The sequence below is a fragment of the Bos taurus genome, chromosome 18 (assembly GCF_002263795.3).
Source record: "Bos taurus isolate L1 Dominette 01449 registration number 42190680 breed Hereford chromosome 18, ARS-UCD2.0, whole genome shotgun sequence".
NCBI classification, from domain to species: domain Eukaryota; kingdom Metazoa; phylum Chordata; class Mammalia; order Artiodactyla; family Bovidae; genus Bos; species Bos taurus.
In genome coordinates, this window is record NC_037345.1 from 55,247,418 (window position 1) to 55,272,276 (window position 24,859).

Consider the following 24,859-nt stretch of genomic DNA (forward strand, 5'->3'; position numbering starts at 1 on the left):
GCTATTCGATGCGCCGCGGAGGGGATGTGCCGCCGGCGGGCGGGCCGGGGTGCCGCCGGGGGACTCGGAGGCTGGGATGGGGGCCCCAGGGGGGCGCCCAAGGCCTGGGGGACGGCGAGATCCTCTAGCCCACCCGGCACGCCTGTGGGGCCGGTGACCCAGAATCCTCTCCCAGAGGCGAAGATGGAGGCCGGGAGGCCAGCGCAGGGCACCTGACTCCCCCCGGCTAGAGTGCTGCGACCCGACTCCGGATCCTGGGGAGGGAGAGTGATGGGGGCCAGGGTTCCGGGGTCTGAGGGACGAAGGAGCCAGGTCTGGACTCCGGGGTCTCCCGTGAGGCTGCGGAAACGCACGTTTCTGGCATAAAGCAGCTTTATTCTGAGCAGAGGTAAAGGGCAGCCCTAACAATCCGCCACTTAGCCCCCGTGAAACAGACTCGGCCCCTGCTGGCTTCCCCTCCGCTAGCCTGGACCTGTTTCCCAGCGCCTCGGGATTCAGCTCGGCTTCCCCGGACGCTTCTCTCCTCTCCGCGGCCAGGCTCACTTTACCCCACAGCTCCTGAGCGCAGGCGGGTTCAGGAAGCCTCCCCTCAGACCCGAGAACCCCATCTTCACCCCCGCACAATTCCAGCACGGGGACCACTCAGCCAGGCGTCTCCTCAGAGAAGTTCTGACGCGGCGGGAACAGGAGATGTGCTGTTAGGACCTCGCCTAATGGAGACCTCCTGCCCATTTTCTAGGCGACACTGAGGTCCAGAGTGGACACTGGGCTTGCCCGCATTCTTGAACAAATTGGGGGGGGGGTAATCCTTGGCATCTCCCAGACACCAAGGCCACAAGCTTTGTCCCAGGTACAACAGGGAGGCGGGGGGCTCTGAGTGACCGTTGTCTGACCATCCTGAGTCAGGGCCAGAGCTGCCCCCTGAGTCCTGGCTGGGTGGCCCCGTCTGGCTGCCGGATGCCTCTGGGTTCCAACAGTTTGGAGGCAGCATCTTTACCAAACCTCCTCCGGGTCGGGGACAGATAGCGGAGGCGGTGCCCAGGGGTGAGGGGCAGGGGGCCGCCCCAGGGCTGGGACCAGGCCAGCGGGCGGGTGTCCGCCTCCCCGCCGGGGGCCCCTCCAGCACCCCGTTGCCTCATCAGGGCCTTGGCTGGCGTGTCCTTGGAGCCCCAGGACTTCTTGAGCTGTGGAAGGAAAGACAGGGAGGTGAGAGGCAGTTCTTGGGGGTCCCAGAGCCTGGGGAGTGAGAGAGCAGGGCGGGGGGTCGGGGGGGGAGGATGGAGAGGGTGCTTAGGGAGGAGGGAGGGGAGGAAGAAGGAGGTGGGCTGCAGGGAGATGAGAGTGGAGGGGTTGGGGGGAGGTGAGAAGGCCTTCATGTCTCCAGAACCAGGAGGGAAGTGAATGGGGAGGCTGGGGACCCCCAGACCTACAGAGGGGGTGCGGAGTTGGGTCCCCATGTGCGGCTTTGCAGCGGGGAGAGGAACAGGAAGCAGAAAGCAGCTGCATGGGGGCGGCAAATATTTGCCAAGGGAGGTGATGCCAGGTGAGGGCAGCTCAGGACCAGGAAGAGGCGAGGACCTTGCCCTTGCCCATCCCTCTTCTCCTCTCGATTGGGACTGAGGGAGGTGATTCTGGGGACATTCATTTCTCTCCGGAGTGGCCTCAAGCTCCCACTTAGCAGATGGGGAAACTGAGGCTCAGAGGGGGCACAGCTCAGTGAAACTGACCCCAGGTCTGCCTGCATCCAGGGAGAATCCACCGGATTCTCCCACATGGCTCCTGCTTGCAGCCCACGTCACAGCTGAGGACACAGAGGCACCATCCAAGGTTTCCCCAGAGAACAGGGGCAGGCTGTGCCAAGTGTCTAAGCAGCTGGGAGAAGGGAGGGGAGACCCCCCTGACCTCCCCTAGCCCCCTCCCCAACATGCGCAGCACTCTCGAATCCAGGAAGCCAGTGAGCAGAGCATTTAAATGTTCCACCTGGGAAGCAACCAGGGCTGAGATCCAGTTCCTCCCTGGTGCCTTGGTTTCCCCATCTGTGAAATGGGTGAGTGGAGAGCTGTAATCACATCCACCTCAATGGTTGTGGCAGTTCAAGGTAAAAGTGAAAGTGTTAGTTGCTCAGTCATGTCTGACTCTTTTCGACCCCTCGGACTGTAGCCCACCAGGCTCCTCTGTCCATGGAATTCTCCAGGCAAGAATACTGGAGTGGGTTGCCATGTCCTTCTCCAGGGGATCTTCCCAACCCAGGGATGGACCTGGGTCTCCTGCATTGCAGGTGGATTCAGATGGTTTGTGGCAGAGGTTACATTTAATCAACTCTGAGGAAGCACTTGGCATGGGGCCTGGTGCATGGCAAGGTGCCCGAAAAAAGATCGTTGCTTTGACCTTGGGCAAGTGAAACTCAACCCCTCTGTCCCCCAGCTTTTCCATCCATACACCTGAGCATTAACAGGAGTATCGCCTCACTGCCATGGGAGGAGGAGGTCAGGAAATCAAAATAAATTCCATCTGGGGACTTTATTGTGACCATGGTGATTAATCTATTTCATTCGACCGCACTGACTCCTCCTCCCAAGCAAACTGAGGATGGGGACAGTAGCTCAGCCCATGTCCCCAGTGAGAACGCTGAGGGTCAGAGAAGGAGGCTCTCGGGGTCTCTGCCCAGTGTCACCAGTGCTCCCCTGCCCAGCACACAGTAGGGATACCGGAAGTGGACCATGCCATTGGGAATGCAGGGAAGCAGTTTTGCTTCCCCCGCCCCCAGGACCAGGCACCTCGCAGGGGCCCTCACAGGCCTTCATCCTCTTCCAGGCCCGCCACCCGGTCTCACCTCATCGTTGTCTCCATCACTAGAGCCCGACAGCTGGGACAGGCGACTCAGGTCCCAGAGGGAGCGGCTGGGCCGGGTTGGGGGGCCGCTGGGGATGCGGGCACGCTGTACGCTCCTCAGGATGTCGCTCAGAGCCGGCCCTGGCGCGGCCAGGGTCTCCTGCCTGTCCCCCTCGAAGACTCGGCAGGCGGCCAGGCGTTGGGTCAGTGAGCCATCAGGCGGTGGTGGCGGCGACAGGGGGGCCACGGAGCAGCGGTGGGCCACGCGGTGTGGGCTGTGGGCCAGCTGCAGCCCCCCCAGGGTTCTAACAAAGGGACCCGGGGTGGGCGCAGGCGGGAGCGGCCCGGAGGCTGCATACAGCGTCCGGAACTCTCGGCTGAAGGCATCGGTGATTTCACCAGTCAGCAGGGTCACCAGGCCACGGTGCAGGCGGGAGTCACTCCAGGTGAAGCTGGGGGACAGAGGGTGGAGGGGAGGATCAGGATCTCCAAGCAGCCTCAGAAGTCTGGCCTGGCCCCCATCGCCCGCCCCCAACCTAGTCTCATGGAAAGGCTGTGTGACCTCAACATGCCCCTCCGTAGAATGGGGGCAACCAGGTATCTACCCTAGAGGGTTGATGGGAAGGCATGAGCTAACATACTTAAATGATCACCTGGAATCAGATGAGTTTAAACCTGGGGTCTGCCCCATTCCCACAGTTTCCACCTCTGGAAGGAGATGGGATTCTGACTCCCTCTGGGGCTCTTTGAAGACTCAATTGCTTCCTATTATGACTGCCACTTATTAACTGCTTGCTGTGTATCAGGCTCTGGGTGTGCCTGCTCCCTGCCTCTGTTTGCTCATCTGTCACATGGAACTAAAACACAGGAAGATTAGAGTCAGAAAATATGGGTCGGGCCCCTGCCCAGTAGGTACTCAGCATTAAAAGGCTTGGAGTCGAGACTTCCCCAGTGGTCTAGTGGCTAAGACTCTGCACTCCCAACGCAGGGGACCTGGGTTCGATCCCTCGTGGGGGAACTAGATCCCACATGCCATAACTAAAAGATCCTGCATGCAACTAAGACCCAGCTCAGCCTAATAATGAAATTAAAAAGAAAAAGAAGCTCTGTACTTGCAATGCACAGGACGTGGGTTCAAAAAGTGGTCAGGAACTAGATCCCACATGCTGCATGGGATGGCCAAAAAAAAAAAAATCCCCCAAAACTATACTTCAATTAAAATAAGTAAATAAATACTTTATAAGAGTTTAAAAAAATTAAAGTCTGCAAGCCATGGTGAGCTGTGCCCTTACTATCCCTGTGATCACACTGGTTGTGATTTAGAGAATCAAGCACACCTGCTGGTACACAGCAGGTGCTCAGTAAATGCTCTCTTTGGAATTAAATGAACCTGGGCTCTCCTTCTGGCACAGGGGAACTTGGATGTGTCACATTCCCTCCCTAAGCTTCGGTTTGCCCATTGCAAAACCAGGCTTGCCCTGGCCCACGCCATCTTGCACCTCGGCGGGTACCGTAGCAGCACCCGGCAGAGAGGGCCACTTTGAGGCCAGGATGATGAACACCGGTCCAAGCATCCTTACCTCGTGGGGTGTCAGTATCCTCACCCTCCAGCAGGTCGGCGGGCCAGCCTGCCCGCTCGGATTGTGACACCCCTCCCCCACCTATGACCTCAGCCCCGGAGCGGCCAGTGGGAACCCTGGGGAGGGGGGTGCATCTGTGAGGTCACCCCCATTCCGCTCCACAGAGACTCCTGGGGGGCAGCGGCCGCTGGCTCATCTCCTTCCCCGGGGGTGTTTCTGAGACCCGAGGATTCGAGAGCGGTGGTCACAACGGAGCTTCCGAGGACGCGGAGTGTCGGGAACTGAGGCCATGCCAGGTGCTGGGCCTGGGAGATCAGAAGTCCCGAGGGCGCGAGGCATGTCGTTCAGCAGTTCCGGGAGGCCCGGGAAGCCCACGGCCCGGCTGGGGCACCGTCACCGCCGCCAGGCCACCATGGTCCTCGGCTGGCTGCCACTTCTGGTGATGGTTCTGGCCCCTGGCACGACGGGTGTCAAGGACTGCGTCTTCTGTGAGCTGACCGACTCCACAAGCTGTCCAGGCACCAGCATGCGCTGTGGCGACGACGAGGACTGCTTCACGGGCCACGGGGTGGCCCCCGGCGTCGGCCCCATCATCAATAAAGGCTGCGTGCACGCCACCTCGTGCGGCCACGAGGAGCCCATCAACTACATGGGCGTCACCTACAGCCTCACCACCAACTGCTGCACTGGCCACATGTGTAACGGGGCCCCCGACCCCACGCGTGGCCGGCTGGCGGGGGCCGCCGCCAGCCTGGCGCTGGGTGTGCTGCTGCTGCTCCAACACGTGCTGTGACCAACCTGGAGGGCAGGGCCCGGGGCTGGTCTCCCGGCTGCATTGCTCCCCCTGCCCCCCACCTCCATCCCCTTTCCCCATTAAATGGCCAGAGGCCCTGGACAACCTCTCGTGGCCTGGCCTCATCCATTCTAGGGCTGCCCACCGGAGGAGCCCAGTGCTCTGGAAGCAGCCCCAGGCCCTCCAATTTAGTGATGGGGGAGCCATGTCCCACAGGTTGGACTGGACTACTGTATTTCATTGGTTCTAAGACGCGTTATCTTTTCAGATTTGGATCAGAATGTTTCTTTCCTTTGGTGGCACCTTGGAGTCGATGAAATATGGTAAAACAAAAACAAAAACAACCACACCAAAAAAATCAAATAATAATAAATGACAGCTGACGTTGATGCAGCACATCTTATGTTCCGTGCCAGGCATGATTATCTTACGGAATCCCCAAGTGAAGCTGAGAACAAAGATTCTCTTCAAAAACCTCCCAGTCTTGGGGATTTCCTGGGGGTCCTGTGGTTACGACTCCGCGCTTTCACTGCTGGGGTCCCCGGGTTCAATCCCCTGGTTGGGGAGCTGAGATCCAGCAAGCTGCAAGGCGCAGCCGAAAAAAAAAAAACCCAACATCCCAGTCTTAATGCTAGCGGTTCTCAAAGTGTGGTCCTTGGACCAGCAACATCAGCATTAACCAGGAACTTGCTAGAAATGTCAATTCTCGGGCCCCAGTCCAGGCTGGCTGAATAGGGGTGGGGCCCAGAAATCTGGGTTTTATTTAACAAGTCACCCAGGTGACTCTGGGGCCTGCTCAAAGTTGAAAGCCACCAGGCCAGGGCAAAGGTAATCAACAGGGCACTTCTGCCCCCCGGGGGGCACCTGGCAATGTCTGGAGATGGTTTGGGTTGTCATAACTGGGGAAGCCAGATGCTACCCATATCTCCTGGGTAGGGGCCATTCAGCCCAAGAAAGCTCCCCTGCAATACAGAATCATCCAGCCCCAAACATGAGCAGTAACTGTCTTGAGAAACCTTGCTCTAGACGTGCTAACCGGATCATCCCACGTCTAGAGGGAGAAACTGGGGCCCAGAGAGGGGAAGTCAGTTGCACAAAGTCACACAGCTAGTAACTTCAAGCTAGGATTTGACCCCAGGCCGTCCGGCTCAGAGTCCACGTGCCCTGTGCCATGCCGTTCCCAGGAAGTAAATGCTGCTATTTTCACACTTTGCAGATGGGAAAACTGAGGTTCAGAGTAAGGGAAGGTACCAACCAGCCCAATGTCCCAGAGCTAAGAAGTCACGGAGCCAGGTTCTGGTCAGTTGGCCCCCAGGGAGAGAAGAGGAGGGACAGGAGATGGTCTGAGGACCGGGCCATTTGTACACCAGCTCTGATTTTTGCATCCTTGTGTGCGTGCTAAGTCGCTTCAGTCGTGTCTGACTCTGTATGACACTATGGAGTGTAGCCCGCCAGGTTCCTCTGTCCATGGGATTCTCCAGACGAGAACACTGGAGTGGGTTGCCATGCCCTCCTCCAGGGGATCACCCCGACCCAGGGATGGAACCCACGTCTCTCATGACTCCTGCATGGGCTGGCGGGTTCTTTACCACTGCACCACTTGGGAAGCCCTCTGATTTTTGCACAGATGCTCAAAGAGGTGGAGACAGCCACCCAAAGCAGAGCTAGGACTCCAGTCCAGGTCCCCCTGGCATGGGAGCTCCCACACACCGGGAGCCCAGTTTCCCAGACGACGAAGTGCTGGGGCCAAAGAGATGAAGACTTACCCCCAGGCCACAACACCGCCCGGCGGGAGGTTCAGTACCAGCCTGTTCTGCCACAAGACCCCTCCTCTCCCGGGCAGGGGTGGGTACAGACCCATCTTACAGGGGAGAAAAGAGAGTCTGGGGAAGGGCATGCCCCACTGCCGGCTGAGGTGGAGCTGGGGACCAGAAGCCGGGCAGTGTGTGGGGTCGGGGGCGCCGCACCTGTAGGATCCTGAGATGACCCGCTCGCCGTCCAGCAGCACAAACTTTTCCCGCACGTTGCCGCTCACCTGCCGACGCCAGCGGCTCTGGAAACTGCAGCCCCGCACGACTCGGATGTCTAGGTTCTGCGGTGGGAGGGCATGCCCTTGCTCAGGCCGACCCTCCCCTCCCCCCTGACCTCCACCCAGTGCCCTCCCTCCAGGCAGCTCCTACCTGGGCGGCCCATGGGAGGGTCTATCCCAGCTTCCCCAGGGGTCTCTTGTGGATAGTCTTAACTTTGACAGCTCACCCCAGCTGCCCCACCCCCATGCCATGGGCATCAGATCTCAGGGGACACTCTCAGCCAGCATCCACCTTGATGACCCAGCACCTCCTGGAAGGGTCTGCCCCCCGCTGCTTCCCCCGCCAGTGCCAGGGAATTGGGGTGTTACCCTCCAGCCACCTGGCCCCTACCTCAGTGGCCCAGGGATTGACCCCCAGCTGCTGGGCCAGCGTCAGAAAGGCGGGCAGCTGCTGACGGTCCAGGAGCAGGTAGACGGGCACCCAGCGGCATGTGGCAGCCTCCACCAGGTCCGAAAGCAGGTCTGGGTCAGTGAAGACGTCCATGACCACGGCCACCAGCTGAGGGGTGGGGAGAGGGGCTGTGGGTGGAGCCTGGGGCTTGGGGGGCACATTCTGGGGGTGAGGTTCTCCAGGGCGTTTAATGGTCCAGGCTCCGTGGGACATTCAGGGAAGCTGAGGGGGATACCCTGAGACACATACTACAGTTCATTCAGCGCCTATGTGTGAACTGACTCAAGGGACAGGAGTTTGAGCAAACCCCAGGAGACAGTGGAGGACAAAGGAGCCTGGCGTGCCTTAGTCCACGGGGTCGCAGAGTTGGACACAACCGAGAGACTGAATAACAACGATGTGTGAATGAGAAGCAAACAGGCTTTCTGGAGCCCCTCCACCTCTAACTGCTAGAAAACTGTCATTATAAAGCACACGTCTGCAGCAGTACCCCATGGGCTTTGACACTACGTGGCTGCCAGGCTCCAGGGCTTGGTGGGCTGGAGGCCCTTCACTGTGGGCAGCTGCACACCTGGTCCTCGGGTGGGATAACCTGCCAGGCCACCAAGGTGAGCTCTGGGGACAGGGAAATGCTGAGGAGCCTGGAGCTGGCAGGCAGAAAAAGGTGGTGGTGGTGAACCCTGAGTCACTGGCCAGAAGGCCTTGGTTCAAAGCCCCACTCGGCCACTTAAAAGACAAGGGACAACCTACCATGCCTCACTTTCCCTGTCTCCTCAATGGGTACATGAAGCCCAACCTCATAGGACCCTCCTTGGGATTAGGTGGGTTAACCCATAAAAAAACACTTAGCATGGGAGTAGAGACATAAAAAAGTTGTTATAGAATGGGCAGTACAAGGGGCTGCAGGGCAGACATTTTCAGTTCAGTTCAGTTGCTCAGTCGTGTCCAACTCTTAGCGACCCCATGGACTGCAGCATGCCAGGCTTCCCTGTCCATCACCAACTCCCGGAGCTTGCTCAAACTCATTTGGGCCCCACTAAAGGAGGATACAGAGAAGGCAATGGCACCCCACTCCAGTACTCTTGCCTGGAAAATCCCATGGATGGAGGAACCTGGTAGGCTGCAGTCCATGGGGTCACTAAGAGTCGGACACTACTGAACGATTTCACTTTAAATTTTCACTTTCATGCATTGGAGAAGGAAATGGCAACCCACTCCAGTGTTCTTGCCTGGAGAATCCCAGGGACGGGGGAGCCTGGTGGGCTGCTGTCTATGGGGTCGCACAGAGTCGGACACAACTGAAGCGACTTAGCAGTAGCAGCAGCAGCAAAGGAGGATAAGGGCTTCCCTGGTAGCTCAGCTGGTAAAGAATCTGCCTGCAGTGCAGGAGACCCTGGTTCAATTCCTGGGTGGGGAAGTTCCCCTGGAGAAGGGATAGTTTACCCACCCCAGTGTTCTTGGGCTTCCCTGGTAGCTCAGAGGGTAAAGAATCCACCTGCAATGTGGGAGGCCTGGGTTCGATCCCTGGGTTGGGAAGATCCCCTAGAGGAATAAGTGGCAACCCACTCCAGTATTCTTGCTTGGACAAGAATCCCCACAGACAGAGGGTCCTGGCGGGCTACAGTCCATAGGGTCACAAAGAGCTGGACACGACTGGGCGACTAAGCGAGGCACAAAGGAAGATAAAGACATCCACCCTGGCTGGTGGGGTGGAGTAGGTGACTGAGGTGTGCAGTCATACTTAGGTCCAAGAGGCATGGATGCCTGAGGCACCCAGGTCTTGGGGAGAGAGTGGGAACCCTCAGATCTTAAGAGGGTAAGAGTGAGATCGGGGCCGTGTGGATGCCTGGATCCTGGGAAGCGTGGACATGCACGGTCCAGAATGCCAGGGTCCCAAGTGATGTGCCCTCACACTCATGTCTGGGGGTGGACACGTGAGGATGGCCAAGTCTGGGGGAGGGACCCCCTGAGGCTCCCACCTTGTGGGCGGCCCGAATCTCCTGGTGCACCAGCTCCTTGAGGGACGGCTGGCCCTCGCCAGGCGGCTGGGTGTACAGCTGGGCCCGGGTGATCCCTTTCCAGGCTGAGTCTTCCGGCCAGCCCAGGCGCAGCACGGGCACCGCCTCCTCCGACTGTCCCGGCCAGTAGGTCAGGCTGCCTGAGACCCCATGGGCGGCGTCGGCTCCCTCTGCTGCCCCGCCGGGCTCAGGCTTCGCGGCCGTCCAGTCCTCAGCCGCTGCCACCAGGCCCCGGAGCTCCTCTCCGCCCAGGAAGGGCCGCAGCCCCTCGCGCCGCAGGCAGGCCTCGAACGCCTCCACGCCCTCGCCCAGCAGAGTCTCCAGTGCCAGTCGCTGGCCCTCGGAGTACAGGAATCCGGGGCTGGCCTCAGTCTGGGGCCGTCCCCCGGGCCCTGGATCCATTCCTTCCAGTGCTGCCAGCTGGGAGGCCGCCATCGGGCCGTTTTGGGGTGAGGATGGTGAGGCTGGATGTCTGGAGGGCTTGGCCGTCTCTGGGCACCGAGCATCTAGAGATCTCCAGACAGGCAGACTCCGTGTGGCCGTGCAATGCCACCCGCACAGCCCTCAGTCCCGACGGCTCGCCGTCCTGACCATCGCACTGCCCAAATGAGGGACCGCCCGGAGCGTGGCGTTGCTCAGACGGCCAGCCCGCCGGCCACCTGAGCTTCCTGCCAGACTCCGATGTTCTGGCGAAGCCCACAAGTGGCCCCCCGCGTGTCGGTCAGGCTGACCGCCTGACACTTTCTGCAGCCACCCAGCTCTGCTTCCTGACACGCCAGCCCCCCTCCAGCCCCGCTGGAGACACGAGGCTCCAAGTGACCCTGCCTCTGGCTCAGGCTGACTCTCCCGCCAGGCAACAGGCTGTCTGTTTGTCTCTGAGCATCCAAACGTCCCTAGCTAAAGGCAGAGTGGGCTGCCTGTTTGCCCCTCAGATAGCACACCTAACTGACCCTCTCTGGCTGTCTCTTTGACGGTCTGGAAGACATGGATCGCTTCCAGCTGACAATCTCAACATCTGACCGCCCACTGGAGCAACCAGCAGGCTCTGCCGGAATGTTTCTCTCGACAACCAGCCACCTGACTCACTGGTCCTCACTGGCCGATCATCCCGGAAGCCTTCTCTGTGAACCACCCCTCTCAGCCATGCGAGGGTGCACTCCAGCCCTAAATCTTGGCATCACCTCTCCCAGCCGGGGAACTCAGTCTGTCTCCTCTTCAGGGTGAAGATCCTGCTCCCTGAGCGTTCACACCCACTCAGGCTGCTGTGGGGGTGGGTGCCCTCTACAGGGAGTTTCGTTACAATGGAATCAGCCCATTCAGACTGATGGCCGTATCAACAAACCCGGGTTCCTAAGACCACTGACCCGGCCCTCTGAGTGATCTCAGGCCCACTCCAGCCAGGATTTCTACCTTAATCCCACTGTCTCCGGCCAGCGGACTGTCCACTTATTCCAGGATGAGGACCACTCTGCATCCCTCCCAAGCTGCCCCTTTGACAATTCTGACTCAACCTCTGCTCAGTGGACGCCCCTCCCCACCCCCGTCGATCCCTGTCAACAAGAAGCCCCCTCTCCAGCACCCAGTCAGCTCCCCTCTGCCAGACCACAGCAAACCAGCCCTGCAAAGAGAAGGAAGAAGAATAAAGCCAGGCCAGTCCCTCTCCCTCCGGTCCTCCCCAGACGCCCTATCTCTCCCAGGTCTCCATCACCTTCCCCTCCTCTTGCCTTTCTGGAGGTCAGATCAGGGGCCTGGAGACCTCCTTTATTCCTGTGGCTCTTCCGGCCGGCCGGCCGGCCTGCCTTATTCATCAGGTTTCTTCCTGGGATCCGGGGAACCCAGCCCCTTGTGCAAATACAGGGGGAGGGCCATCACAGGCCCCTGGAAGCCTGGGGTGTGGGAGCGAAGTAAGGGAAGGTCCCAGCAGCCCGCCAGACTCCAGCTTCAGGGGCGGGAGCTCACATCACCTGTTCCCACGCACCCTTTCCCCCACGGTGTCCCAACCCATTTCTATTTCCTGGTCCAAGCCCCGCCAGCCATCCCTAACGTGGAGATCCCTGAGGGGAGCACGAGTCCTTTAAGAGTAGGTGTGGCTGATTCAAATAGGAAGCAGGTGTCATTAACACCAGACACCTGGGAAGGAGGTGGGGCTTCAGCCTTAGATGGCTGCTAGGTCCCAAGGGTGCAGCAGGGTCCGAGGGTGCCAAAAGGCTTAGGGTGGGCACCGCAGACACTCAGGCCCCTGCAGACTCCACCCCCCACAACACAACGTTAAGGGGCTCATCCCAGAGGCTGGTCTGTAGAAGGGTTGTCATTGAGTCACAAAGTCATGTCCCACTTCTTTGCATCCCCAGGAACTGCAGTTATGCCATGCTTCCCCATCCTTCACTACCTCCCAGTTTGTTCAAATTCATGTCCATTGAGTCAGTGATGCCATCCAACCATCTCATCCTCTGTCGCCCCCTTCTCTTCCTGCCCTCAATCTTTCCCAGCATCAGGGTTTTTTTCCAATCAGCCATTCACATCAGGTGGCCAAAATATTGGAGTTTCAGCTTCAGCATCAGCCCTTCCAATGCATATTCAGGGCTGATTTCCTTTATGAGTGACTGGTTTGATCTCCTTGCTGTCCAAGAGACTCTCAAGAGTCTTCTCCAGCACAATTCAAAAGCATCAATTCTTTTCAGCACTCAGCCTTCATGGTCCAACTCTACAGTCATACATGACTACTGTAAAAACCATGAAAGCCACTCAGTCATATCTGACTCTGCAAGCCCATGGACTGTGGCCTGCCAGGCTCCTGTCCATGGGATTTCCCAAGCAAGAATACTGGAATGGGTAGCCATTCCCTTCTCCAGGGGATTTTACCGACCCAGGAATCAAGCCCAGGTCTCACGCTTTGTAAGCAGATTCTTTACCATCTGAGCCACGCTTTGACCGTACAGATCTTTGTTGGCAAAGAGAGGGGCATGGCATCCACTGCCCAAAATGATGGGCTTCTCCTTGAGGGCTCCAACCCTCTCCCTCCCCCCTACTCCATTCCCCAATAATATACAGAAGACTGTTAGCATCCAAAATCTTTTTAATAACACGGTAGACTCTCGGGTTAGTTTTTGTAGCCACGGCTGGCTCGTCGGCCTCTGGCACGCTCGAACTTCCGGCCCTTGGAGCGGACGTAGGGTCTGCAGGGAGAGAAGGGGCCCATGTTAGAGAGTCAGGGGCTGCTGGGGCCTGCCAGCCAGTTGGGAGTTGAGAAACATCTGCTCTAACAGAGCAGCACGGGGACACCAGCAGAGGGCCTCACTCAACTGAGGCAGGATCAGCAGGAAAGCCTGGCAGCGCAGGAAGCCAGTGGCCAGGAGTGGCTGAAGGGCCTCCACTAGGCCCTGGGGGTGTCAACCAGGGCGCCCCAGAGCTGGACAAGATGCAGGCCCCACCCGAGGGGGGACAGGCCCTGAAGAACCCACACCAGTGATGCTGGCTGGGCAGGAAGCTCAATACCCAAACAACAGAGCTTTAAGCAAAGCCATGAAGGAAAAGCGGAGATTCTAGGCTGACAGAAATAGCTGGAAGCATGGCGAGGCCGACGTGCAGGGTATACTCACTTGGTGTGGCTATGCGGGGTTCCTGGGGCCTTGCCGAAATGCCTGTACACCTCTCGGCCCTTACGAGGACCTAGGGAAGGGGAGGAAGGGGTGGCTCAGGCTGATCCGGGCTGGGGTGTGGGGGAGGGCTGTCCCTGACCTCCCAGACCCAGAAAGGGAAAGGCTGCAGGAGCCCCATGGCCCGGCCCCTAGAGCCACTCACCAGAGAGGAGGACAGTGCCACAGCCCTTGGGGGAGTCCAGGGCCAGCTGGTCGAAGGTGAGGATCTTGCCCCCGGCCTTGAGGATGCGACTCCGGGCGCGGCTGCTCACTCGCAAAGCACACACCTAGGGGACAGAGGACGGGCGAGGTCAGAGCCCCCTGGACGGCGACCCAGGAGCTGCTGGGACCTCCGGTCCGCTGCCCAGACCCAGCAGGAGTTCCGGCTGCTTATTCTGCCTGATAACCAACTACTGGAGCCAAACGCCCGAGCCCTAAGAATGCAGCCATTCTTACCAGTTTACATTTAGAAACTCCCCTGACACCACAAACCTAAGCCAGTACACAGGTGAGAAAACTGAAGCAGAGATACTGTGGAAAACTGTCCAGAGATAACAAAGTGGCAGAGTGAGCACCATCAGCAGGGCCTCAGAAGGGGCTTGCCCAGGGATGCCCGCCATCAACACCACCCCCCTGCAATTCAGGCTTCATGCCTGCCTCACCCGGAGGCGAGATGAGCCTCACGGCACCACAGCAGGACAAGGACCTCAGCGTGACCCACACACCGTGCTCCTGAGCCACACCTCCCGACTCACCTTCAGTTTGGGCACCTCCTGGACACGAACATCATCGGTTATAGTCCCCACGACCACAGCTGTTTTGCCCTCCCGGCCAGGAAGCTTCATCTTCCGGATCTGGGATGGGCGCAGGGGAAGGGGGCAGTGATATACACATTAAACAAGTTCCCTCCGGCGCTTAAATCCACCCCACCAATCCAGGCATCCCAAGGGCCAACAGTTGTGCCTCATTTGGGCTAAACCCACCCATGCCACCCCTCTCTAACTACCACAACAAGCCTAATCTCAGGTCCAGCCTGCAGAAACCTCCAAAAAATGTGCAAACAGATCTCTTACAGAAAGCTTTTGATATAGAGGGCTTGCTTTAAGACTTCAAGCCTCAGAAGATTTCATAAAAGACACTGTAAACTGCACCCCTACGCAATTGTGAGGAAGAAAATGAGGCCAAGCCAGTCCAACACTCCCACTATACAGCTTCCATCGGAGGGATCAGAGTTCTGCACCCACCACTGGATGAAGTTAAGCCATAATAGCCAGGCTGCTACCAGAGAGCTCCAAGCCCACCCTTCCTCTCGAAGTCGGGCTCCAGACATGACCCAGTTGCTCCCCTAGGTTGGCTAAGCCCCAGTATCAGCCCCTCACCATCCGGGAAAGAGAGAGCGGTGGCCTGTTGGTGCGGCTCATGAACAATCTCTTGAGGACAACCTGATTGAAGGTGGAGTTGGTTCGTCTGGCCAGGAACCTATACAGCTGGAGCGGAAGAAAAATGAAGAGTGAGAACCCAGGGCAGCCCAGCCCACCCCCTCCCTCCCAGCTTTCTAACAAAGGAGGAAACAGATGATTGAGGCTTTCCCCCATCCCACAGAGCCCTAGGGAGAGAGCTGGCCGAGTCCTGCCCGGCCAGGGACCCAGAAACCCCCCACACCACCCCCAGCTGTGATCAGGCCCAGAGACTGAAAACGCTGGAATCTCCAGCAGCTCTGGGAAAGCAGCAGACTCGTGCCTGTGCTGCAGGCTCCTGCAGGGAGCCTGTGACCGAAACCAGCATGGAGGCCCTGGAAGTTCTGTTTCTGGGGTGGTCTTGATGAGGGGTCTCTGCCCCAACCTCACCTTGACCAACAGCCTCAGGTAAATGTCCTGGCTCTTGGGCTCCTTGCGTCGAACCTTTCGGTCCTTGTTGTGGCGGATGTCAACTCCCTGAAGGGGTGAAGGAAGGAAGACCATGAACCCAACTCTCATTTGGCAGATTCCACATAAACAATTTCAGTTATTCCTTACCTGCGAGAAACAGCTAAAGGCGCAGTCTCTGGAGATAACCAACCCCAGACTCACACTGAGAACAATCTGGGAAAATCACTTAAAACTCCCTGGGTCTCAAGTCACTTTTTTTTTTAAAAAAAAAAAAGAGGGAAAGAGTGCTAATTTTACACAGTAAGCTGTCAGCTCAGCACAATGACCTTAATAGCACCCCTATTAACTCAAATTTTTAGTTCTTTAGCAGCTATGTTTTTCAAAAATGTAAGTACCATTTAACCTCTCAACGCCTGTTTCCACACGTGGAGCGTTATCAGAAACACTTAAACCGAGGATGACTTTAAGTTATCATAAAAGCAACGAGCCTTTTTTTCAAGTCCTCTGTACAGAACCAGTCTTAAAACGACTTTTCAAGCATTATCTTCTTGACTCCAGAAACCTGAGCAGGTCCTTTCCCACTCTAGTGCTAAGAATGCTGAAGGAGGCCCACAATTTCCACCACAGCCTCTGCCTGCTCTCCTGCAAACTTCTTAGACTATGTCACGAATTGTAAAGAACGACTTGTTAATAGCTCTCATTCATCCAGCATTTAGGTATGCAAAGACCCTTGGTGAGCACTTTCTGTGAGCACTTTTTACCCAACTCACATCTTTGAAACAAAATTACTGGATCTCCAAATAACAGATAAATGCTTTCCAGTCGCAGGGAATGCAGAGGGTAGGGAATTTAATCTCGAACGGAAGCCCGCCTGGCCCCCAAACACGGGCACCAGGCGCTTGACGACACCTTCCACCAGCACCCAACTTTCCAGGCTGGGGAGTGACAGAATACAGGGGCCGCACAGACAAGAGTAGCTGTGGAACCAGTTCCTGGGCCCGAATCCTGGCTCCGCCACTTACTGGCACTGTGACCCTGATCATACTACTTAACCTTCTTGCCCCTCAATCTGGTCATCTACGATGGGACCTATATAATACAGGAGTACAGGAAGGGTGGGACACTGAAGAAGCCCACCCCTGGCCTTCGGGCTTCCAAAACAGCTCCCCGTCGCGGGAGTCGCCTCCTTTGAACACCCGTGAACCCCTGCCTCCCTTTGGAACGTCCCCAGCCCGGGGCCGCAGTGGATGGCAGCGGATGGTCGAGCCCAGGACGCCGCAAAGCTAGCTCACCATGATGGCGCCTCCTCCTTAGCCAGATCCGGAAAGAGAAAGCAGATGCGCGATGGGCGGGGAAAGCCTTCAGCGTATTGCGCCTACTTGACATCACTTGGGCGACGGGGCGCTCTACTATGACTCACGCCTCTCTATGGTGAATCAGAAGGCCAGCTAGATGGGCGTTTCCGGAATTGAGTGGAGGAGCATCTAAAAGGGAACCAAGGGCTGCTCCAAGGACGGAAGGACCCGCACGTCGGGGGCCTCTCTAGCCCTATCCACGCCCTGTTCTTTATAGTCTTCCGGAAGAAAAGGCTCTCGGAGCGAGAGAGATGTCGCGCGGAGCTAGTAAGTGGCGTCGCGCGGTGACGCTCTGGCCCGACGCCGACGGCCTCTCTGTGGCTCCCGGAGGACCCAGAGAGCCGAGTGTTAGAGGTGAGGAGGCGGAGCTGTCTGGCTAGTCTGGACCTCGGGAAACCTCTGACCTCAAGCTTTGGGCGTTTCCTCAAGAGGCTCTCCTCTGTCCTATTGCTGGCTGCACCTCTCAGGTGAGGCTGCAGCTCGGGAAGTCTTACTTGATATGTAACCCAAGATCATCTTGCTGCAGCTTCGTTTGTGGCATCCCGTATTTCCAGTTTTTAGGTTCACCTTCTCCCTCTGCCCTTAGATGGCCCTTCCCTGAACCCTACTTGCCCCTGCCATCGGGAGGCTGCTTTTCCCAGTGGGAAAGATTCAGGTGGTCCAGCGTGTTTCAGTTTGAGGGATGTGCACGGTTCTGGAGCGTAGAGGAGGCAAGCTGAGGCCCCCCGGGCTTTGGGGATGGGGTGTAGAGAGGGGATGGGTAAAAAAAGACTCCTGAAAGAGAGGGGAGGGGAGCCTTAGAGGGAGACAGAGATTCCAAGAGGAGGAGGAATGGAGACCGAGAAGGGGAGTGGACAGAAAGCTGAGGTGATGAATTGGTGACCCAGGAGAGTGAGAAGACCTAGAAAGAGGGAAGGTGGAGATCCAGAGAGGAGCAGAGACATAGAAAGATGGTGACATCGTTTGTAAACTAATTCAGTTCGTGGCTTTGCTGTTAATCCTTACTAATGGCGTGACCTTGGGCAAGTCGTGTAACTTCTCAGTGCCTTGCTTTTTTTATCTGGAAAAGGAGGATGATAGTAGGCCTGGCACATAGAGTGTTTTGGAGCATTTCGTTTAAAAATTAGTTTAAAAGCTCAGGACAATGTTTGGTTCATAATAAGTGCTTGCTAAAAATTAGTATCTATTCTTGTTATTGACTTTACTGGATGGGACCAGATGGGCTGGTTGGGGCAGTAATGAAACTTCTTCCTTGTGGAAGCCCTGCCTCCAGGGCCTGTAGTATTCCTATAATAGCTTGGCTTCCTTTACTTTGCCCTTCAGGCTCCTACTTACTTCTTCACAGAGCCACAGACCAAACCTGCACCATAAGCCCTGACTCCTTGCCCATACCACCCACCCATGGCCTCCGAACCAGGCCCAGCGTCTTGCTGACATGGTAACACAGTGGAGGACCAGCAGATGAATGGAAACCTTGAAGCAGAGGAGCGGCAGGACCAGGTAAGGGTCTATGTGAAAGTCAAGATAACCAAAGCACGGGACAGTTTTCTTCTCCTTGTCCCTGTGTCCCTGTGTCTTTGAGTCTCAGCCTCTTTGATCACTGTATCTTTCTTTTTCCTGGAGCCCTAAGCACACACACTGTGTTTCTCGGTCTCTCCATCTTACTGGGTGTCTGTCCCTCTCTCAGGGTCATTCTTTGGCACATATTATCTGGTGCTGTTGCTGTTTTCAGTTGAACACTAGGTACATTGTTTTGCAGTGAATGAACTTCATCCTCCATTTATCTCTCTGTAGCAAGCTCAGTCCCTGTCTCCTTCAGCATGTGTCTTTCTATCTACAGTTCTGTTTCTAGATCACCTGATATTATTCTTGCCTTATTTCTTTCAGTTTCCTCATGTCTTTGCCTCTCTATGTCTCTTTGTCAACATGTTTGCTTTCTGCCTCTTGGTCTCAGTTCCTCTCAGCCTCCAACATTCTCTCCATCCCTCACCTTTGACCGAGATACATATCTCTCTCAGATACTGTCTCTCCCATTCTCTTTCCTGTCTTGCCGTTTCACTGGGCAAATATTTATGCCATGATGTCCCCAGTTTTTGCCCAAGGTAAACAGTTTGTGAATTAATGAGCCTCTCCTTCCTGGATTTCATTCCAAAAGTGTCTGTCCCCATCTCTCTATGTGTCCATCATTTTCTGGGTTTTCTTATGTCCTTACCTTGCACATTCTTAATTCTGTTGTCTTTGTTTGTTTATATCTCTTTTCTGCTCTATGTCTAAGTGTGTTTCTGCCTCTGCTGCTTTTTTACTGTTTTTGCATATCTCTGCTCTTTGTTAGATGTGTTAAGATCATTCTCTATCTGCAGTTAAAGACCTCCTCCCCCACGCCCCCTTCTCTTTTATAAACTCAAAGAATGGGACAGGCCCACGTGCCCTCAATAAAGATGGCGACAGTGGCGCTGGCCATAGGACCGTGTAGCCGCCTCTGCTGCGCCTGTGCCCTCACCTATAATGGCGGCTGATCTCGCGAAAGGCGATACCCCGCCCAGTTCTCCAGCGCTTCCGCGGCAAGCCCTTGCGCAAAGCTCGCAAGTCGACTGGTCACGCCCCTGCACGCTCTCACTGGTGCAATTCAGGCCGGCCGCGCGGCCATTGGCTGAGCGGATGCACACCCTCCCCCCTCCCCCGCCCACCCCTGGGTCTGGGGCGGACAGTTGACGATGACTAGAGGGGCTGTGTGAAGGACCACCCGGCATGTGAGGAGGGCCCGGGGCCGGGACATGGGCCCAAGTCAGGAGGACTCAGGGACCAAGAGGAACCTATACGCAGGCCCGAGACAGGGGTACTAGTGGTGTGGGGTGGAGATGGAGAACCAGAACCAGGACTGAGAGATCCAGGAATGAAAACTCAGGTCTGGAGCCGGGTTCTGGAAATGGGGTGGGGACGAAGGCCCGGAACCCAGGGAACCGGAGACAGAGACTTAGGCTTATTGATTGGGGGGAACCTATGGATGAAGACCAGGCCAGCAGCCTGGGGACCTAGGGACAGAATCGCAGGCCAAGGACTGGGGGAGATCTAGGGCTCCGTGCAAACTGATTTAAGGTAAGGGGAGGGGGCGCGGTCAATGCAAGTTTATGGGTGAACCTTGAAGAACCCCCCTGGGTCGGAGACAGAGGTCACTCCTAAGAGTGAGTCCACAGATGGGGGTGTGTCTGGGGCAGGTCTGGGCCTGGGGTAGGTGAGGGGCAGAACTGATAGGTGACTGGGTGGGCGGGGCAGTGGGGAACAAAGGTGAGCAGGAAGGAGGAGGCAGGAACTGGGCAGAGGGCAGGGGGAGGGATCTCAGGCCCAGCTCCCAGTCTCTCCCTGGAGAGCAGGCGGCCAGACGCCCAGGTCAGTGCTTGAGGTTCACCTCTTGGCCTCTGTCCCTTGCAGGTTCCCACATGTGGCTCTCCCTCTCCAACCCCTTAGTTCCCCCATGTCACACCCTTTCTCAGTCTTTCCAGGTACTGCACCCCCTATCTCCTGCCTCTTGTGTGTCTTTCTCTTCACTGTTGTCTTTCTGATCCTCGGTGCACCTCTGGGCCCCTACACTCTTCCTTGCTCTCTAAATATCTTTCATTGTATTAGGTTTCATCTCACTGAAGCTGTTTGTCTCCTCTCAGTGTTTCTCTGGCTCTCAGCCCTTGTCTTCTGTGTCTGAGTGTGTGCATGTGTGTCTGCTCAGTCGCTCAGTCGTGTCTGACTCTCTGTGACCCCATGGACTGTAGCCCGCCAGGCTCCTCTGTCTGTGGAATTCTCCAGGCAAGAATACTGGAGTGGGTTGCCATTTCCTACTCCAGGGGATCTTCCTGACCCAGGAATTGAACCCCCACCCCTTGTGTCTCCTGCACTGACAGGCGGACCCTTTACCGCTGAGCCACCAGGGAAGCTCCATTGGCATGTAGTATTGAATGATTATTGGGGGAATAAAGGAATGAATCTTTGCGTGCCTGGGTACGGACCATGCCAGATGCTGGCCCTCTTGTCCACCTGGCCTCTGCCCCGTGTCCTCAAGAGTCTTCCCACACTCTGTCTGGGCCTGTCTCCCTCTGGTGCTTCCGTCTTGCCTGTTGGCACCCCTCGCCTCACTATCTCCTCCTGTCCACAGGCCCTGCCCGTGCTCCCCTCTGCCCACCACAGGGCTCCTGGACTCTGACTCCTGCCCTCCTTCCTCTCCCACAGAGGCCAGAGCAGGAGCTGACCTGGAGCTGGGGCTACCGGCCTAGAAGCGCCCTGGACAGGGTCAAGGCCATGGCCCCCCCACCGCCACTGGCCCCCAGCACCCCACTCCTGCATGGCGAGTTTGGCTCCTACCCAGACCGCGGCCCACGCTTCGCCCTCACTCTCACACCACAAGCCCTGCACATACAGCGGTTGCGCCCAAAGCCCGAGGCCCGGCCCCGGGGTGGCCTGGTCCTGCTGACCGAGGTCTCAGGCTGCTGCACCCTGCGGAGCCGAAGCCCCCTGGACTCAGCAGCCTACTTCTGCGTCTACACCTACCCCAGGGGCCGGCGCGGGGCCCGGCGCAGAGCTGCACGCACCTTCCGGGCCGACGGGGCAGCCACCTACGAGGAGAACCGCGCTGAGGCCCAGCGCTGGGCCACTGCCCTCACGTGTCTGCTCCGTGGACTGCCACTGCCTGGGGACGGGGGTGAGGCACTGGGCAGCCTCTCTGTCCTAAGGCCACCTCGGTGTCTCTGCGGCTCTCCCTCTGTGGGCATCTCTGTGGCTCCTTTTCTGTGTGTCTGTCTGTGTGATGTGTCCCTCTGGCTTCGTCCTGAAAGAGTGATATACAGACAGGGATGGGCTACAGAAGGAACAAAATCACAGGCAGAGAAGTCATGTTTGCTGCTCTTGCAAGATTTCAGTCTGTTCCCTTCCCCTTCCCCCCCGGGTCCTGACCACAGATGAATCAGAGGCTCCTGGGCTGGTGAGAGCAGCCAACTGAGACGTGTTCCTGGGCCTGGAGATGGCATCTCATCCAGCTCTGGTTGGGGGGGCGGGGTTGGGATCAAAGAAGGCTCTCGGGCAGAGACCGCCACCCAGGGTACTCAGATGGCACAAGGAGGTAAAGGTTCCGTGGTCCCCAGGTGGTGGGTTTCCTTGGTCCTGACCGCTTCCCACAGTGGAGTAACCTGACCCGGGGCCCAGGTGTTTGGGGGTGTGGAAGGTGGAAACAGCTCTCCTCCTTCCTCCCTCCCTCGAGTCCAAAGGGCACTGGGATTAGACTCCCCTGCGCTGCCTTTGTCTCCTCACCTGGGGGTGGTGGGTGCACGGGGCTGTACACCTGGGCCTGAACGGGTGAGGCCTGGGAGGAAAAAGCTGGACTTGCAGGTTTTGATGCCAGCCTTCCACCAGAGCTCCACTGGGGCTATTTGCAGTTACTGTTTCTGAGGTGAGGGGCCTGGGTCCCTGACCTCTGTAGACTCCTTCCCCTCTCTCTGCAGAAATCACCCCGGACCTCCTGCCTAGGCCGCCCCGATTGCTCCTATTGGTCAATCCCTTTGGGGGGCGGGGCCTGGCCTGGCAGTGGTGTAAGAACCATGTGCTGCCCATGATCTCCGAAGCGGGGCTGTCCTTCAACCTGATCCAGACAGGTAAGGGCAGTGTCAGGAGGGAGGTGGGAGCTGGGGGCTAAGGGGTTGGGGGAGTCCGGGGGTTGGGGGTTGGGGTGGGGTTGAGGGGGTGTGGGGTGGGTTCAGGGGTTGTGGAAGAGCCCGCCTCACTTCTGGTTCCCCACGTTAGAACGACAGAACCATGCCCGTGAGCTGGTCCAGGGGCTGAACCTGAGCGAATGGGACGGCATCGTCACAGTCTCGGGAGATGGGCTGCTGTATGAGGTAGGGCAGGACCACCCTTCCTCAAACCTGAGCCCTGGGGTCTGCGGGGGCCAGGACCAACACCCGGGTGTCCGGTCTCCCACCCTCCAGGTGCTGAATGGACTCCTACAACGCCCCGACTGGGAAGAGGCTGTGAAGACCCCCGTGGGCATTCTCCCCTGTGGCTCGGGCAATGCGTTAGCAGGAGCCGTGAACCGGCATGGGGGGTAGGTGGGAGGAGCCCTGCTGGGATAAGGGGCCTAGTCCATCTGCTTTGCAGCCCTCCCCTGCCACCCCACCCCTCGACATTTTTGCCTGCCTTGTTCCAAGCAGTCTCCCTAGTGCCTAGAACTGTGCCTGGCACACAAAAGGCACGCAGTGAAGGTTTATGCAGTGAAAGAACTGACAGGGAACCTGGCCCAGTAAGAGGAGCCCGCCTGGAGGTGGCCAGATGGCTATGTGTGGGCCCAGGCCTGGTTCCCCGCCGCCCCCACCTTGTCTGCTTCCCTGCCAGTCCGTGTCCCGTGCACGCCCCTCCCCCGCTGGTCTGGGCACGGAGTGTCTCACCAGCCCTGTTTACTCTTTCCTGCTGTGTCTGTCCATGTCTGATTGTGAAGATTTGAGCCTGCCCTGGGCATTGACCTGCTACTCAACTGCTCCTTACTGCTCTGCCGGGGTGGCAGCCACCCGCTGGACCTGCTCTCCGTGACTCTGGCCTCCGGCTCCCGCTGTTTCTCTTTCCTGTCTGTGGCCTGGGGCTTCGTGTCAGATGTGGACATCCAGAGCGAGCGCTTCAGGGCCCTGGGCAGTGCTCGCTTCACGCTGGGCACAGTCCTGGGCCTTGCCACGCTGCACACCTACCGCGGCCGCTTCTCCTACCTCCCTGCCACTGTGGAACCCGCCTCGCCTGCCCCTGCCCATGGCCTGCCAAGGGCCAAGTCAGAGTTGACCCTGGCCCCGGCCCCAGCCCCACCCGTGGCCCACTCACCCCTGCATCGCTCAGTGTCAGACCTGCCCCTGCCCCTGCCTCAGCCTGCCCTGACCTCCCCTGGCTCACCTGAACCCCTGCCCATCCTGTCTCTCAACGGTGGGGGCCCAGAGCTGGCTGGGGACTGGGGTGGGGCTGGGGATGCCCCACTCTCCCCGGACCCACTGCTGCCCTCGCCCCCGGGGACCCCCAAGGCAGCTCAGCTCTCACCCATCAGCGAGGGGGCCTCAGAAATGGCAGCATCCTCTGGGCTCCCACCTCCCACCCCTGGTGCCCCAGTATCCATCTCTGCTGGGGGACCACCTGATCACCTGCTCCCTCCTCTAGGCACTCCGATACCCCCAGGCTGGGTGACGATGGAGGGAGACTTTGTGCTTATTTTGGCCATCTTACCCAGCCACCTGGGGGCTGACCTCGTGGCGGCCCCCCACGCGCGCTTTGACGACGGCCTGGTGCACCTGTGCTGGGTTCGCAGCGGCATCTCGCGGGCGGCGCTACTGCGCATGTTTCTGGCCATGGAGCGTGGTACCCACTTCAGCCTGGGCTGTCCGTACCTGGGCTACGCCGCAGCTCATGCCTTCCGCCTAGAGCCGCTCACGCCCCGCGGCGTGCTCACGGTGGACGGGGAGCAGGTGGAGTACGGGCCATTGCAGGCGCAGGTGCATCCTGGCCTCGGTACATTGCTCACGGGTCCTCCAGGCTGCCCTGGGCGGGAAGCCTAAAGCCGCCCAAGTTTGGGGCCCGCCAGGGGCGGGGCTTACATTCCCAAAGGGGCGGAGCCCGAGCTAGGGGGCATGGCGAGGCTGCTGGAGTTGGCCCGGAAGCCGCACACCAGTCCCTGCCCCAACTCAGGATTGCGCCCTACCCTAGGGGACCAGAGGTGATGCTGGAGGGTGTCCCGAACTCCAGGGGCTTGGGGTCGGCAGGGTCACGGAGAAATGGGCTCGCCCCAAGGGTAGTGCCTGATCAATGAGGGCGGGGTACACTCCAGGTCCTCGTGCCCTGCTCGTAGAAAGCCAGGTCGGCTGAGGGCGGAGCCTGTCTTAACGCGTCTTAACGCGTCGTCCAGTGACTCGACCTGGAATGTACAGGCCGGGGAGGCCTTAGCTAATTGGCCCCGTCTACTCCGGTGCCTCCACCAAGCTGGCCAATCAGCCCGGGAGGGGCAGGTTCCCCGGGCCGGCGCTCCGATTTGCACTAATGTTCCTCTACCCCCGGGTGGGGAAGTTCGTGTCCTGTCTTCTGTGCGTTCCCCCAGCCCCAATCTTCAAAGCAATTGAAAAGGTCTATGCAATAAAGGCAGTGGCTTCGTTCCTCTCAGGTCCTCGCCCCTTCCTCCATCCGGCAGCCCCTGGGAGGGATCGGATCTCTGGGCACTCCTGCCTTAAGGACTGAAGCCCAGACCTGCCCATGGACTGCAGCCAGCGTGACCCACTGGCCTTTAACTAGGGC

At 58.2% G+C, this 24,859-nt stretch overlaps 4 protein-coding genes across 18 annotated transcripts; 2 read left to right on the forward strand and 2 right to left on the reverse strand.

Moving 5' to 3' along the window:
- Positions 1 to 354: 354 nt before the first annotated feature.
- FAM83E (family with sequence similarity 83 member E) lies at positions 355 to 12,660 on the reverse strand. The gene is made up of 5 exons (XM_059877592.1): positions 9,665 to 12,660; positions 7,626 to 7,793; positions 7,173 to 7,297; positions 2,834 to 3,284; positions 355 to 1,184 (listed from the first exon to the last, which is right to left on the reverse strand). Exons 1-5 carry the CDS (start codon positions 10,136 to 10,138, stop codon positions 903 to 905), a joined length of 1,500 nt encoding a protein of 499 aa, XP_059733575.1. The 5' UTR covers positions 10,139 to 12,660; the 3' UTR covers positions 355 to 902.
- SPACA4 (sperm acrosome associated 4) lies at positions 4,738 to 5,608 on the forward strand. Its single transcript, NM_001077023.2, is given in 1 exon segment — positions 4,738 to 5,608. A coding segment is annotated over 1 exon segment (381 nt). The 5' UTR covers positions 4,738 to 4,824; the 3' UTR covers positions 5,206 to 5,608.
- Positions 12,661 to 12,761: 101 nt separating the features above from the next.
- On the reverse strand, positions 12,762 to 16,527 carry RPL18 (ribosomal protein L18). The gene is made up of 7 exons (NM_001015556.2): positions 16,502 to 16,527; positions 15,189 to 15,275; positions 14,721 to 14,828; positions 14,097 to 14,195; positions 13,505 to 13,628; positions 13,303 to 13,372; positions 12,762 to 12,879 (listed from the first exon to the last, which is right to left on the reverse strand). Exons 1-7 carry the CDS (start codon positions 16,502 to 16,504, stop codon positions 12,804 to 12,806), a joined length of 567 nt encoding a protein of 188 aa, NP_001015556.1. The 5' UTR covers positions 16,505 to 16,527; the 3' UTR covers positions 12,762 to 12,803.
- Positions 16,528 to 16,779: 252 nt separating this feature from the next.
- SPHK2 (sphingosine kinase 2) lies at positions 16,780 to 24,727 on the forward strand. Of its 15 annotated transcripts, none has more exons than XM_024979229.2 (7): positions 16,780 to 17,031; positions 17,888 to 18,064; positions 20,783 to 21,251; positions 22,048 to 22,197; positions 22,346 to 22,440; positions 22,531 to 22,646; positions 23,037 to 24,727. In XM_024979229.2, exons 2-7 carry the CDS (start codon positions 18,026 to 18,028, stop codon positions 24,127 to 24,129), a joined length of 1,962 nt encoding a protein of 653 aa, XP_024834997.1. In that variant the 5' UTR covers positions 16,780 to 17,031; positions 17,888 to 18,025; the 3' UTR covers positions 24,130 to 24,727. The 15 variants fall into 15 exon arrangements, with proteins under 15 accessions (XP_024834997.1, XP_015313731.2, XP_024834998.1 ...); XM_015458245.3 differs by having other exon boundaries at positions 17,910 to 18,064; XM_024979230.2 differs by having other exon boundaries at positions 16,780 to 16,918.
- Positions 24,728 to 24,859: the final 132 nt, after the last annotated feature.

Excerpts from the sequence above, each read along its gene's own strand:
- FAM83E (XM_059877592.1), bottom strand. The coding sequence starts at position 10,138 with ATGGCGGCCTCCCAGCTGGCAGCACTGGAAGGAATGGATCCAGGGCCC. Across the intron at positions 7,298-7,625 it reads TCAATCCCTGGGCCACTGAG|AACCTAGACATCCGAGTCGT; the intron begins GTAGGGGCCAGG and ends CTCCCACCGCAG. Across the intron at positions 1,185-2,833 it reads GTGATGGAGACAACGATGAG|CTCAAGAAGTCCTGGGGCTC; the intron begins GTGAGACCGGGT and ends TTCCTTCCACAG.
- RPL18 (NM_001015556.2), bottom strand. Across the intron at positions 13,629-14,096 it reads AGGAGGTGCCCAAACTGAAG|GTGTGTGCTTTGCGAGTGAG; the intron begins GTGAGTCGGGAG and ends TCTGTCCCCTAG. Across the intron at positions 13,373-13,504 it reads TGGCACTGTCCTCCTCTCTG|GTCCTCGTAAGGGCCGAGAG; the intron begins GTGAGTGGCTCT and ends CCCCTTCCCTAG.
- SPHK2 (XM_024979227.2), top strand. The coding sequence starts at position 20,002 with ATGTGGCTCTCCCTCTCCAACCCCTTAGTTCCCCCATGTCACACCCTT. Across the intron at positions 21,252-22,047 it reads GCCACTGCCTGGGGACGGGG|AAATCACCCCGGACCTCCTG; the intron begins GTGAGGCACTGG and ends CTCTCTCTGCAG. Across the intron at positions 22,441-22,530 it reads GAGATGGGCTGCTGTATGAG|GTGCTGAATGGACTCCTACA; the intron begins GTAGGGCAGGAC and ends CCCACCCTCCAG.